Source organism: Myotis davidii, unplaced genomic scaffold (genome assembly GCF_000327345.1).
Source record: "Myotis davidii unplaced genomic scaffold, ASM32734v1 scaffold38, whole genome shotgun sequence".
NCBI classification, from domain to species: Eukaryota; Metazoa; Chordata; class Mammalia; order Chiroptera; family Vespertilionidae; genus Myotis; species Myotis davidii.
In genome coordinates, this window is record NW_006291383.1 from 4,832,102 (window position 1) to 4,843,047 (window position 10,946).

General features: G+C 36.4%; 2 protein-coding genes across 2 annotated transcripts in view; one reads left to right on the forward strand and one right to left on the reverse strand.

Annotated features, from left to right (window-relative positions):
• RBL1 (retinoblastoma-like 1) overlaps positions 1 to 10,946 on the forward strand; it is a 92,860-nt gene that overhangs the window by 6,921 nt on the left and 74,993 nt on the right. Inside the window, exons 3-9 of the mRNA XM_006764615.2 lie at positions 3,366 to 3,566; positions 3,941 to 4,005; positions 4,106 to 4,234; positions 4,342 to 4,502; positions 6,651 to 6,700; positions 7,486 to 7,672; positions 9,336 to 9,502. Of these exons, the coding sequence (XP_006764678.1) occupies positions 3,366 to 3,566; positions 3,941 to 4,005; positions 4,106 to 4,234; positions 4,342 to 4,502; positions 6,651 to 6,700; positions 7,486 to 7,672; positions 9,336 to 9,502 (960 nt within the window). The remainder of the gene's footprint in view (positions 1 to 3,365; positions 3,567 to 3,940; positions 4,006 to 4,105; positions 4,235 to 4,341; positions 4,503 to 6,650; positions 6,701 to 7,485; positions 7,673 to 9,335; positions 9,503 to 10,946) is intronic.
• LOC102772871 (serine/threonine-protein phosphatase 4 catalytic subunit-like) overlaps positions 10,658 to 10,946 on the reverse strand; it is a 995-nt gene continuing 706 nt past the window's right edge. Inside the window, 1 exon segment of the mRNA XM_015564445.1 lies at positions 10,658 to 10,940. Within this exon segment, the coding sequence (XP_015419931.1) occupies positions 10,904 to 10,940 (37 nt within the window). The 3' untranslated portion in view covers positions 10,658 to 10,903.

Consider the following 10,946-nt stretch of genomic DNA (forward strand, 5'->3'; position numbering starts at 1 on the left):
AAGTGGACATCCCCCGAGGGCTGCCAGGCTGCCAGAGGGATGTCTGACTGTCAGCTTGGGCCCAATCCCCCCAGGGAGCAGACCTAAGCCAGCAGGTGGACATCCTCCAAGGAGTCCCAGACTGCAAGAGGGCATAGGCCGGGCTGAGGGACCCCCCCCGAGTGCACAAATTTTTGTGCACCGGGCCTCTATTCTCATATAAATGAAATCAAACAGTATTTGCCCTTTTGTCACTGGCTTATTTCACTTGGCATAACACCTTTAAGGAAGGATACAGCATATGAATACTTAGTATAATGTCTTTAAGAAAATGACTGATTTAAAAGCTAGGGCAGACCTATATATATTTTTCTCTTTTTAAAAAATTAAATTTATTGCAATATTACTGGTTAATAACATCAATTTTAGGTGTACAACTTTGTAATACGATATCTGTATACTCTATTGTGTGCTCACCACCTCAAGCCTAGTCTCTTTTTGTTACCATAATATCTGACATCCTTTACACACTTTCTCCTCCGCCCATCTCCTTTCCCCTCTGTTAACCACCATTCTGTTGTCTTTATCTATAACTTTGGTTTTTTTGTTTGTTTGTTGCTTTTTGTTTTATATCCCACATATACAGTTCTTGTCCTTTTCTGACTTATTTCACTTAGCATAATACACTCAAACTTATTTTTTCTAATGAATCTGGAATAGCTTATTCTAGAAAGTAAGGAAGTGCTCAAAAAAAAAATGTTGGGGACATATCCAAGGGACATAGGAGCTAATTTGAAAATGTTTCCAGTAGTAGCCAAACCTGGGATAATTTGAGCATCAAAATGAATAGGGACAGTTATGAATTATAATTCACTGAATGAATTTTATACTGATGATAAATAGGGGAGAAGGGAAAGCTCCTTTTTATATTAGGATGCCAATTAATAAATGTAGAAGAAATGATAGAGTTGGGGCAGGGGGAATCACTATTTCACAACCTCATAGTAATGATTGAGGGAAAAATCTTCAATGGATGCTAAAACGAGGGAATAGAAGTTTGATGAGAAGCAGAATATTTACATAATTCCAAAGATTCTCCTCAGTTACTAATTACAAAGGGAAAGATAGTATCTTGGAGGTGGAAAACTGGGCAGATCCTACCTAAATCAAGTACAGAGTTATCAATAATAACCAATGGATATGGTCCTCTGAGAAGGATATGACATCACTTGTGCAGTACTATGTCAAAAATACATGGCCTAAATCTAATGGGAGTATGAAACAAACCCAAATTACAGACATACTACAAGGTAAGATCAGTAAAATGATAACAATGTTTAAGTTTTTTGGGCTTTTAAAAAAAAAACATTTTGATGCACTTTGTTCTGGTTAGAACAGCCCTTTGGGAGATAGGAATAAATACAATAGATTTATAAGGGGATGTATTAGTCAAGGCTCTTGTTTATAAAAAAAAAACAAAACCCAAAAAACCCTATCAATTCTGGCTAATTTGAGGAGAAAAGAAATTTACTAAAAGGATATTGGATAGTTGACAAAGTCTTGAGAATACCTGACAGAGTCTTAAGGATAACTTATAATATTAAACTTGGAAAGAACAAAAGGAGGCTGGCTACACAGCCAAAGAGCTTATCACAGGATACATCTAATAGGGAGGGATACAGTTTGCATGGCCAGCAGTGCCATCCCTGGACATTGATACAGTATTTGCCCCTAAGAGCTGAATATTGTTATTGATCCTACTATAAGAATTTACCACTTCCTCACTTCTCTGTGCCACCAGCTCCTGATTCAAAATCCCAAACATATATCAAATCAAGGACCTTAGGTTTTGTGCCTTCACCCTAACTTCCAGGGAAGCTGATGTATCTTGTAGAAGCAAAACTCAAAAGTGGGTTTTACCCTAGCCTGTTTGGCTCAGTGGATAGAGTGTCGGCCTGCAGACTGAAGGTCCCAGGTTCAATTCCAGTCAAGGACACATGCCTAGGTTGCAGGCTTGATCCCCAGTAGGGGGCATGCAAGAGGCAGCCGATCAATGATTCTCATTATTGATGTTTCTATCTCTCCCTCTCCCTTCCTCTCTGAAATCAGTAGAAATATATATTTTTTAAAGGGGGAATTCCTCAGACAAGGAAAGGATTTCACATGCTTGAGCATACCCCATTTCCAAAAACAAAGCCCTCCATAAAGGACTAATTTGTCAAAATAGTTAGTAATCTGTCAATTTTATTTCACTACTCTTGTTAAGAATCATTTAAAGAGACTCTTAGAGTCTCAGATTTCAATCAGCAGGAGGGGAATTTGAATATCTGTGGACAATTAGTTGATGATGTCTTTCATCACCTTTAAAAAAAATATTTTTATAATATATTTATTGATATCAGAGAGGAAGAGAGAGAGAAACATCAATGATGAGAGAAAATCATTGATCAGCTGCCTCCTTGCATGCCCTCTACTGGGGCTTCCATCACCTTTTTAAAAAAATTACAAGTATTGCCCAGTTAGTGTGGCTCAGTGGTTGAGCGTTGACCTATGAACCAGGAGGTCAGGGTTCGATTTCAGTCTGGGTACATGCCTGGGTTGTGGGCTAGATCCCCAGTGTGGGGGGCGTGCAGGAGGCAGCTGATCTAGGACTCTCATCATTGATGTTTCTATCTTTCCCTCTCTTTTCCTCTCTCTCTAAAATCAATAAAAACATATTTTAAAAATTACAAGTGCCACTCCATATATATATATGTGTGTGTGTGTGTATATATATATACACACACACAGTTAAATGCACTTTAACACTACAGATTTTCGATCTAAGACCATGCTAACATAGACATAAAAAATGTGCCCATAATTGAATAAGCCAGAAAAGAAAAGTAATAATCTATTAAGTTATTTTCTGGGTATGCACTACCTTCTTAGTTTATATTTAATGGTGGAACCACACATTGGAACATAAACACTTGAATTTTATTCTGAACCTGTAACTATCTGATACTTTGTGATCAACTTCTAGAATCCACAACTTGGGATATTCTGTCTTTCCTCAAACTAATTTTGTAAACTCATCAATCTGTTGACTAACATTAATTTATATTTGGATTATTGGTGCTGTAGGTAGATAGGAGTTGTCACTCCCTTTATAGTAGAAGATATGGTATATAATGACCACTATTCAAAATCTAAATTCCCATGATGATTCTGGGAACCAAAATAATTTCATAGTACTTGGGGAGTGAGGTTTTTTGCCTTTCTTTTTTTTATTTTTAAATAAATTCAGACTGTTTAATAAAGATTCGTAGGCATAAATAGAAGTTTTCTTTTCCGTCCATTATATATACTCATTTTAAAGTTGTTGTTTTTTTCTATTTGTTTAGTTTAATACAGTTTTTTAGTAAAATGAAGAAGTGGATGGACATGTCAAATCTGCCACAAGAATTTCGTGAACGTATAGAAAGATTAGAAAGAAATTTTGAGGTGTCTACTGTAATTTTCAAAAAATTTGAGCCAATATTTTTGGATATATTTCAAAATCCATATGAAGAGCCACCAAAGTTACCACGAAGCAGGAAGCAGAGGTGAGACCCTTAATCCTTACATAATTGACATAAAAAATATGATATAAAGTCACTAGGGGTATTTGCATTTTTAAAACTCTACTTTTAAAACTTAAGTTTCTATTAAAATCCATTTATAATTACCCATATCTGGAAATTCAGGGTAATAATTTCACTTACTTTTTTATGTTCTGATTATTTTATGCATATTGGAAAGGCTTATTTAAGTTTGTTTAAATTAACCAGAGGTTGTCTGTCCTTTGTGAGTGGAATTTTATATGTAATTTAACTTTATTATTTGTTATTTATATTTACTGTTTCAGTTTAAATGGCAGCTGTGGAGTGATATTTAGCAAGTTAGTAATTTAAAAAGTACATTTCCCCCCCTTTTTTAGGAGGAGTCCTTGCAGTGTTAAGGATCTCTTTAATTTCTGTTGGACACTCTTTGTTTATACTAAGGGTAAGGTGATATTTTTCAGTGGTTTTACATTTCTTCTGTGGGAACTTGTTGCTATTTGATATTAGAGATTTCTGGGTTTTGTGTCTCTTTTCTTACAAAGGTAATTTTCGTATGATTGGAGATGATTTAGTAAACTCTTATCATTTACTTCTGTGCTGCTTGGATCTGATTTTTGCCAATGCCATTATATGCCCAAATAGAGGAGATTTGCTAAATCCATCATTTAAAGGTAAGACCTTATTTATTTTTGAAAACCAATTATCAGTTTTTAGAAAAAGTTTTAAAAACTGACCATATTCTTTCCCCCCTGTTGCTTTTCATACCCTGTCATACTAGGATTGCCATCTGATTTCCATACTGCTGACTTCAGGGCTCCTGAAGAGCCTCCCTGCATCATTGCTGTACTGTGTGACCTGCATGACGGACTTCTAGTAGAAGCAAAAGGAATAAAGGAGCACTACTTTAAGCCATATATTTCAAAACTCTTTGACAGGAAGGTACTGTACTTATTAAATGACCGAGATTTTTAGGAGTTAGCAGCAGTAACCTCAAAGGAAGAAATAATGTTTTAAAGATTCAGAGTCAAGATTTCCAGGTGTCAGTCTCTGCCATGTTGCAGAATTGGCCTATAACGTGAGGAACAGCCGTGACCAATTATATATACTATCAAGTAAAAATACACTGTCAGAGGTAACTATAGGAGGGTCTGATAAAAAATTATGAAAAACAGGAGGTCAGAGTAAGCTAATTTACTGCCACAATTTGAATAATTCCTATTTACTAGAAGTAGGATGCGTATAACAACTATAGCTTTAATTCTTTGTAAATAGAGCAGAAAATCCTGTATAGTTTTGTAGACACTTGCAGACTATATGCGTGCATTCTAGTTTGTTTTCCTCAAGAATTTACTTAGCTATTTTATATTTGTGAAGTGGCTTATTCCTTTAGGACTCAATTTTTCATTTCCTGAATATTCAGCCTTTTAATCCAGCTAGACCTTGAGTTTTCTCTTTAGTAAAAAAGGGAGTTTGGATTAGGTCATCATGTGGTTCCTCTCTGCCAATATTATGAGATTTTTCTTCAAGCAAAAAGTCTTTCCTGACTGGATTCTTTGTCTCTTACACATACTTTTGTATTTAGTTTTATATTTCCTAAAATGTGTGTGTGTGTGTGTGTGTGTGTGTGTGTGTGTATCATGACTCTATGTTAAACATCTTCAGTAAACTTCTAAGGAAATTCAAAAGTTATGTCTGTTATACTCTGCAGAAGCAGCACACTAGCGGCCTCTGAGTATGATGATTGTACATCTTGGTTTCTTTGGATTATTTGTCTTTGTGCTGTTGTCTTAGCACAGGGGTGGGAAACCTTTTTTCTGCCAAGGGCCATTTGGATATTTTTAACATCATTTTAGGGCCATACAAAATTATCAGTTTAAAAATTAGCGTGCTGTATTTGGTCAACCATTTAATTAAATCACCCCTAATGCATTGGCAAGGCCAAATCAAATGATTTCCCTCCCCTGTCTTAGCATCATTATTATAGCATCTCCTTTCACCCTAAAAGTATCCTAGTTTGGACAATGGTCCTCCTGCCCATGGGCCACAGGTATTTTGCTTGGTCTTTGTAGGGTGTTATTTATTTCATTTAGTTTTGTTCAATTTTTAATTTCCAGATAAAGACCTTATATATAAAAACCTTTCAAAAATCAGAAGCTATAGCAATATTGGTTTGGAATTTCTACATGACTTTACATGGGTAACTGTTGTCAAGCTAGATGATGGTCACTTCTTTGAAGATGGGAAATACCCTTTCTGCTCTCATCATTTATGTATATTGACCCCTGACCCTTAGGGCATTTGAGTTTACAACTCCTGATGTGTAATAATCTTAAGTAGTGTGAATACACAAAAGTATTAACAACAGTATAGTTTTCCTCTCACCAATGATAGTACATATGTTTCCTTTGAATCTTTTGCTTGTCTAACACATTCAATATATGTTAGTTTACTTTCACCATAGACAAGTGTTTAAAATTGGATAGCTTTCATCAGAATAACTATGGAAACTTGCTGAAAATGCTGCCTCAGCCCAGGCCTTGAGTTCCATCAGTTTGCATTTTAAACAAGTTCTCTTAAATGATTCGTATATCACTAAAATTTGGAAACCTCTGCTATAGACTGATTTTAAAGTATTTTCAAAACTGACTTTAGCCTGGTTGGTGTGGCTCAGTTGGTTGAGTCTCAGTCATCTTATGCACCAAGAGGTCACTCACTGGTTTGATTCCTGGTCAGGGCACATGCTTGGATTGTGGATTCAATCCCCAGTAGGGGGTGTGCAGGAGGCAGCTGATCAGTGTTTCTATCTCCCTTCCTCTCTCTGAAACCAATAAAAACGTATTAAAATAATAGTAAATTTTAAAAGGCAATTTTCTTTTTAAAGAAGAAAAAAACCTTGACTTTAAATGGTTTTTAATATTTTGTTTGCATGCTGATTTAGTTTTACTGGTCTGAAATAAATATTTAGTAATTTTGTGTTTGTATGATTTATGACAACTGCCAATGTGAAAATTTAGATAAATACTCTTTTTATGTGTGTGTTTAATATGCTCAATTATATGATGTCACATAATGACTTTTTCCTCCTAGATTTTAAAAGGAGAATGCCTCCTGGACTTTTCCAATTTTACTGATAATAGGTAAGTATCTACCACTAATGGTATCTAATATATTATAGGCTGTCAATAATAATTTGTTGCAATTTATTAAGTGAAACATTATATTCAAGTTCCTACTGCTCTAGTGACATTGAGTGGGTATTGTCACCAAGCCTTGTTGTCTTTATATTTATTTTGGGGAACCATTGGTACTTGACAGCTACTTTCCAGAGAAAGTTATAAACAGGCCCAATGTCTTCTGTATTTGAGTTTTTATTAATCAAATGTTGGCAAATTCAGAAAGTGCTTATATTTCAAAGCCATTATTGCTTCAGTATCTTAATTAGGTTCAACTAGTTTTCAGATTAAGTATATATTCTCTTTCACTCACCTTTCAAAGTAATTTATTGCTGTGTATGTGAATGTGAAGAATGGTCATCAGGTAGGAGCCTCTGATATCATTAGATGAGCAGACTTAATAAAAATAAGAAGTCACCCTGGCCAGTGTGGCTCAGTTGGGTAGGCATTGTCATGCACCAAGGGATTGCTGGTTGATTCCTGATCAGGGCACAAGCCCAGATTGCAGGCTTGATCCCCAGTAGGGGTGGTGCAGGCGGCAGCTGATAGATGTCTCGCTCTCGCATCAGTGTTTCTCTCTCTATAAATCAGTAAAAAAATATATTTTCAAAAAAAGTAACAACACTAGAAAGTCATCAGCTTTTCCATACTGTGAAGTCTAAATCTATCTTCAAATCAAGATAAATCCATTGTGTTTTATTCTGTTACTTGGTTTTATTCTTGCAGCTTAAAGTAATTTTTTTTTTCAGCAAAGCAGTGAACAAGGAGTATGAAGAATATGTTTTAACTGTTGGTGATTTTGATGAACGGATCTTTTTGGGAGCAGATGCAGATGAGGAAATTGGAACTCCTCGAAAGTTTGCTGGTGACACCCCATTAGGGAAACTGACAGCACAGGCTAATGTGGAATATAACCTTCAACAACACTTTGAAAAAGTAATATAACCTAGACTGGCCTCAGTCTTGAATGATCTTTTTCTTTCTGTGTATGATTCTACTAACAGCAGAAGCATCTTTCAAGCTAAATCTTGGGTTTCTTCTACTAATTCATATTTCCCATGAAAGCCTTAAAAGGTAATTTTTTAAAACTATGGCATTTAGTATTTTTACCACATTTCTTACCATTTTTCATATTTTGTATATATTTTCCCAGAATGCCTGGGTTTTACAGTAGAGAATGTGTCTTGACATAAAGGATTTATGCTTTCTTCCTAATCTTTTTATCACTAGCCACTATTCCACTGCTTTAAAATTTAATTTGCTTTCCTACCCATGATAAACTATGTGCTCTTCCTGTGCTTCAGCTATAAAACTCTGGACTTGATTATTAATAGCCAAGGCTTAATTCTGTATATAATGGATTGGAGGATAAGATTTAATGGAAAAGTCACTAGTCGAGAACACTGATTTTCAACCTTTTGTCTCATGGCACACATAAACTAATCAGTATAATTCTGTAGCACACCAAAGAAATAAATTTTTTGCCAATCTGATCAAAATATTAGTTATATTTTTGATTTACCAAAAAATCCTATATAATAAAAGGGTAATATGCAAATTGACCCTAACAGTGCAACGACTGGTCGATATAATGTGCACTGACCACCAGTGGGCAGATGCTTAATGCAAGAGCTGCCCCCTGGTGGTCAGTGCACTCCCACTGGGGGAGCTCTTCTCAGCCACAAGCTGAGCTGACGGCTGCTAGCGCAGCAGTGCTGGCAGGAGCCTCTCCCACCTCCTTGGCAGTTGGACATCCCCCGAGGGCTCCCAGGCTACCAGCGAGATGTCTGACTGTCAGCATAGGCCTGATCCCCCAGGGAGCGGGCCTAAGCCGGCAGGTGAACATCCCCCAAGGGGTCCCGGACTGCGAGAGGGAGTAGGCCAGGCTGAGGGACCCCTCCCCGCCCCCCATCCCCACCCCAAGTGCATGAATTTTCGTGCACTGGGCCGCTAGTAATAATAATAATTGCCTACCCTTTTTGCTCCAAAGTGGCTTTTAAAAAAAAAATCAGGTGCTTATACTTGTATATAAGGATTTCTGGTATAATTAAACAGATACAACCTTTTGCAATGTGGCCAGTGCGTTGAACTCTGTTATATACCTATATATTTATGGTTCAAGGCAGGGCATTCACGCTGGACAGTATTTGTTGTGTTGGCTGTTGTCAGTTTTGGGGGGAGGGGCAGTTATAATTTTTTTAATTTGACAATCTAAAGAAAATAACATCAGTGTCCCTGACTAAATAGTCAGGTATTGCATGCTTTAAAAATTCTTGCAGCACACTGGTTGAAGATCAGCTCTGCTTAAACAGGGTTTTTAACTTCTCTGTGCCTGTTGTCTCATAAGTAAAATGAAAATGTATGTTATTTTTAAGTGAATGTTAGGAAGAGAAAATGAGATTATGCTTTGAAAAAGTGTTACTCAAATTTAAGGATGTTATTAACATGATATTGCTAAAAATTTGGTGGATAACCAGAAGAGGAGGGGGAAAAGTAGCCTACTAAATTTGAATAGAGAAGATGATATACATACTGAATTAAATACATAATGAGGGGGAAGGTAACTTTTTAACCTCACAGATTTTTCTTTTTTTGACAGAAAACATCATTTGCACCTTCAACCCCCCTGACAGGACGGCGATATTTACGAGAAAAAGAAGCTATCATTACTCCTGTTGCTTCAGCCACTCAAAGTGTGAGCCGGTTACAGAGTATTGTGACTGGGCTGAAAACTGCACCAAGTGAACAACTTATAAATATTTTTGAGTAAGTTCAATACTATTATTTTTCTAAATTAGATTTTGTATTCCATTTTGTATTCAGTATATTCAGAATTCTTAAGATAGTGGATATACATTGGGAAAGTTTTACCATACCATTTCAATCACAAAATATGTTGACCTAATATCAGAAAGAAGTACCTATTAAAATTTTCATAACAATATTCATATTATTATAGACTTCTAAGGTTAGATATATCTGAAAGGTTATTTAGCTCTGACATTCTATTCTGGTAACTATCCCTAAGTTATACATTATTGTTTTTCTTTTTATTTGACCTTAAATGGGTTCAAGCTAAATGTTTATCAAATGGAGGAATTACATGTTGATGGTGCAGCCAGAAAATATATTTTTTTGCGATTATTTAAAAAAATACCATTATAAGAACCTGGTGGGATTCCTGAAGATAAAACCCAGGAAAGTTTGGGGCCACCCCTAAGAATGTAGCACCAGGAGTCTCCCAATTCTTACTCAGGTTCTAGCAATTCATTAAAATGACCATTTAAGTATCCTTACAAATTTATGCTCCTTCTTCTACTCCAGAAGTATGTAACAATGAGATAGCTTTCCTGATCAGCAGGAGGACTCTGATAGCTGGGAAGTTTGATGCTCAGTGATAGCTTTGCCACCTCTGAATCCTAAAAACGACCCTGTCTTTCAAGAGCAACTGAAACCCTTCAAAGATGCAGTGATTGCCCTTTATCTCCTTGTGTTTATAATTCTCATACCTATCATCTGAATAGTGGTAACAAATGAGTAAACTAGAGGAGTGCATGTATAATGCATCAGCAGAAATTATGTCTATGAAAGAAAAACAAGCACATTTGGAATAGGAAATAAAAGGAGAAGTAAAAAAAAGAAGTAAATCTCTCCCTTCCTCTCTGAAAGCAATAAAAATAAAAAAGTAATAATAATAAAGAAGTGAAACTATTGAATAACATGACTAAGGCTGAAAGATTGGGAACATTCTCAGACATTGAAAAATACTACTTATATTCAAGGTCCTTCTGGACACCCAGATGAAAAGGAAATAGAGATCTCACACTGGAAAAGATGCATTCCAGATCTAATAACAGGTCCTCCTGTTACTATTTTTTTCTTTTTCTCAAAATTTTTTATCTAAAAACAAACCAAAAAAAATGAAAAAAAGAAAAACAAAAATTATTGGAAACTTCATGGTTCAGATGGGGAGAAAGGAGAGGAGCATGGAGCTCAGGCTCCGAGCCTCTCCAGAGGACGTCCTCACCCTCGAAGTGCCCTCTTTGAGGGAGAGCAGCGCTGGGGACAGCCCCCCATGCCCAGCCTCCATCTGGAGAAGAGGGTAGAGTCACAGTGGTCCAAGGGCCAGAGGGACTGGAGGGGGGTGGGAGGCAGAGGACAAAGGGGTCACAGGAAGTAGTCGGCCACAGGCTTCTTGGAGGGGGTGCCC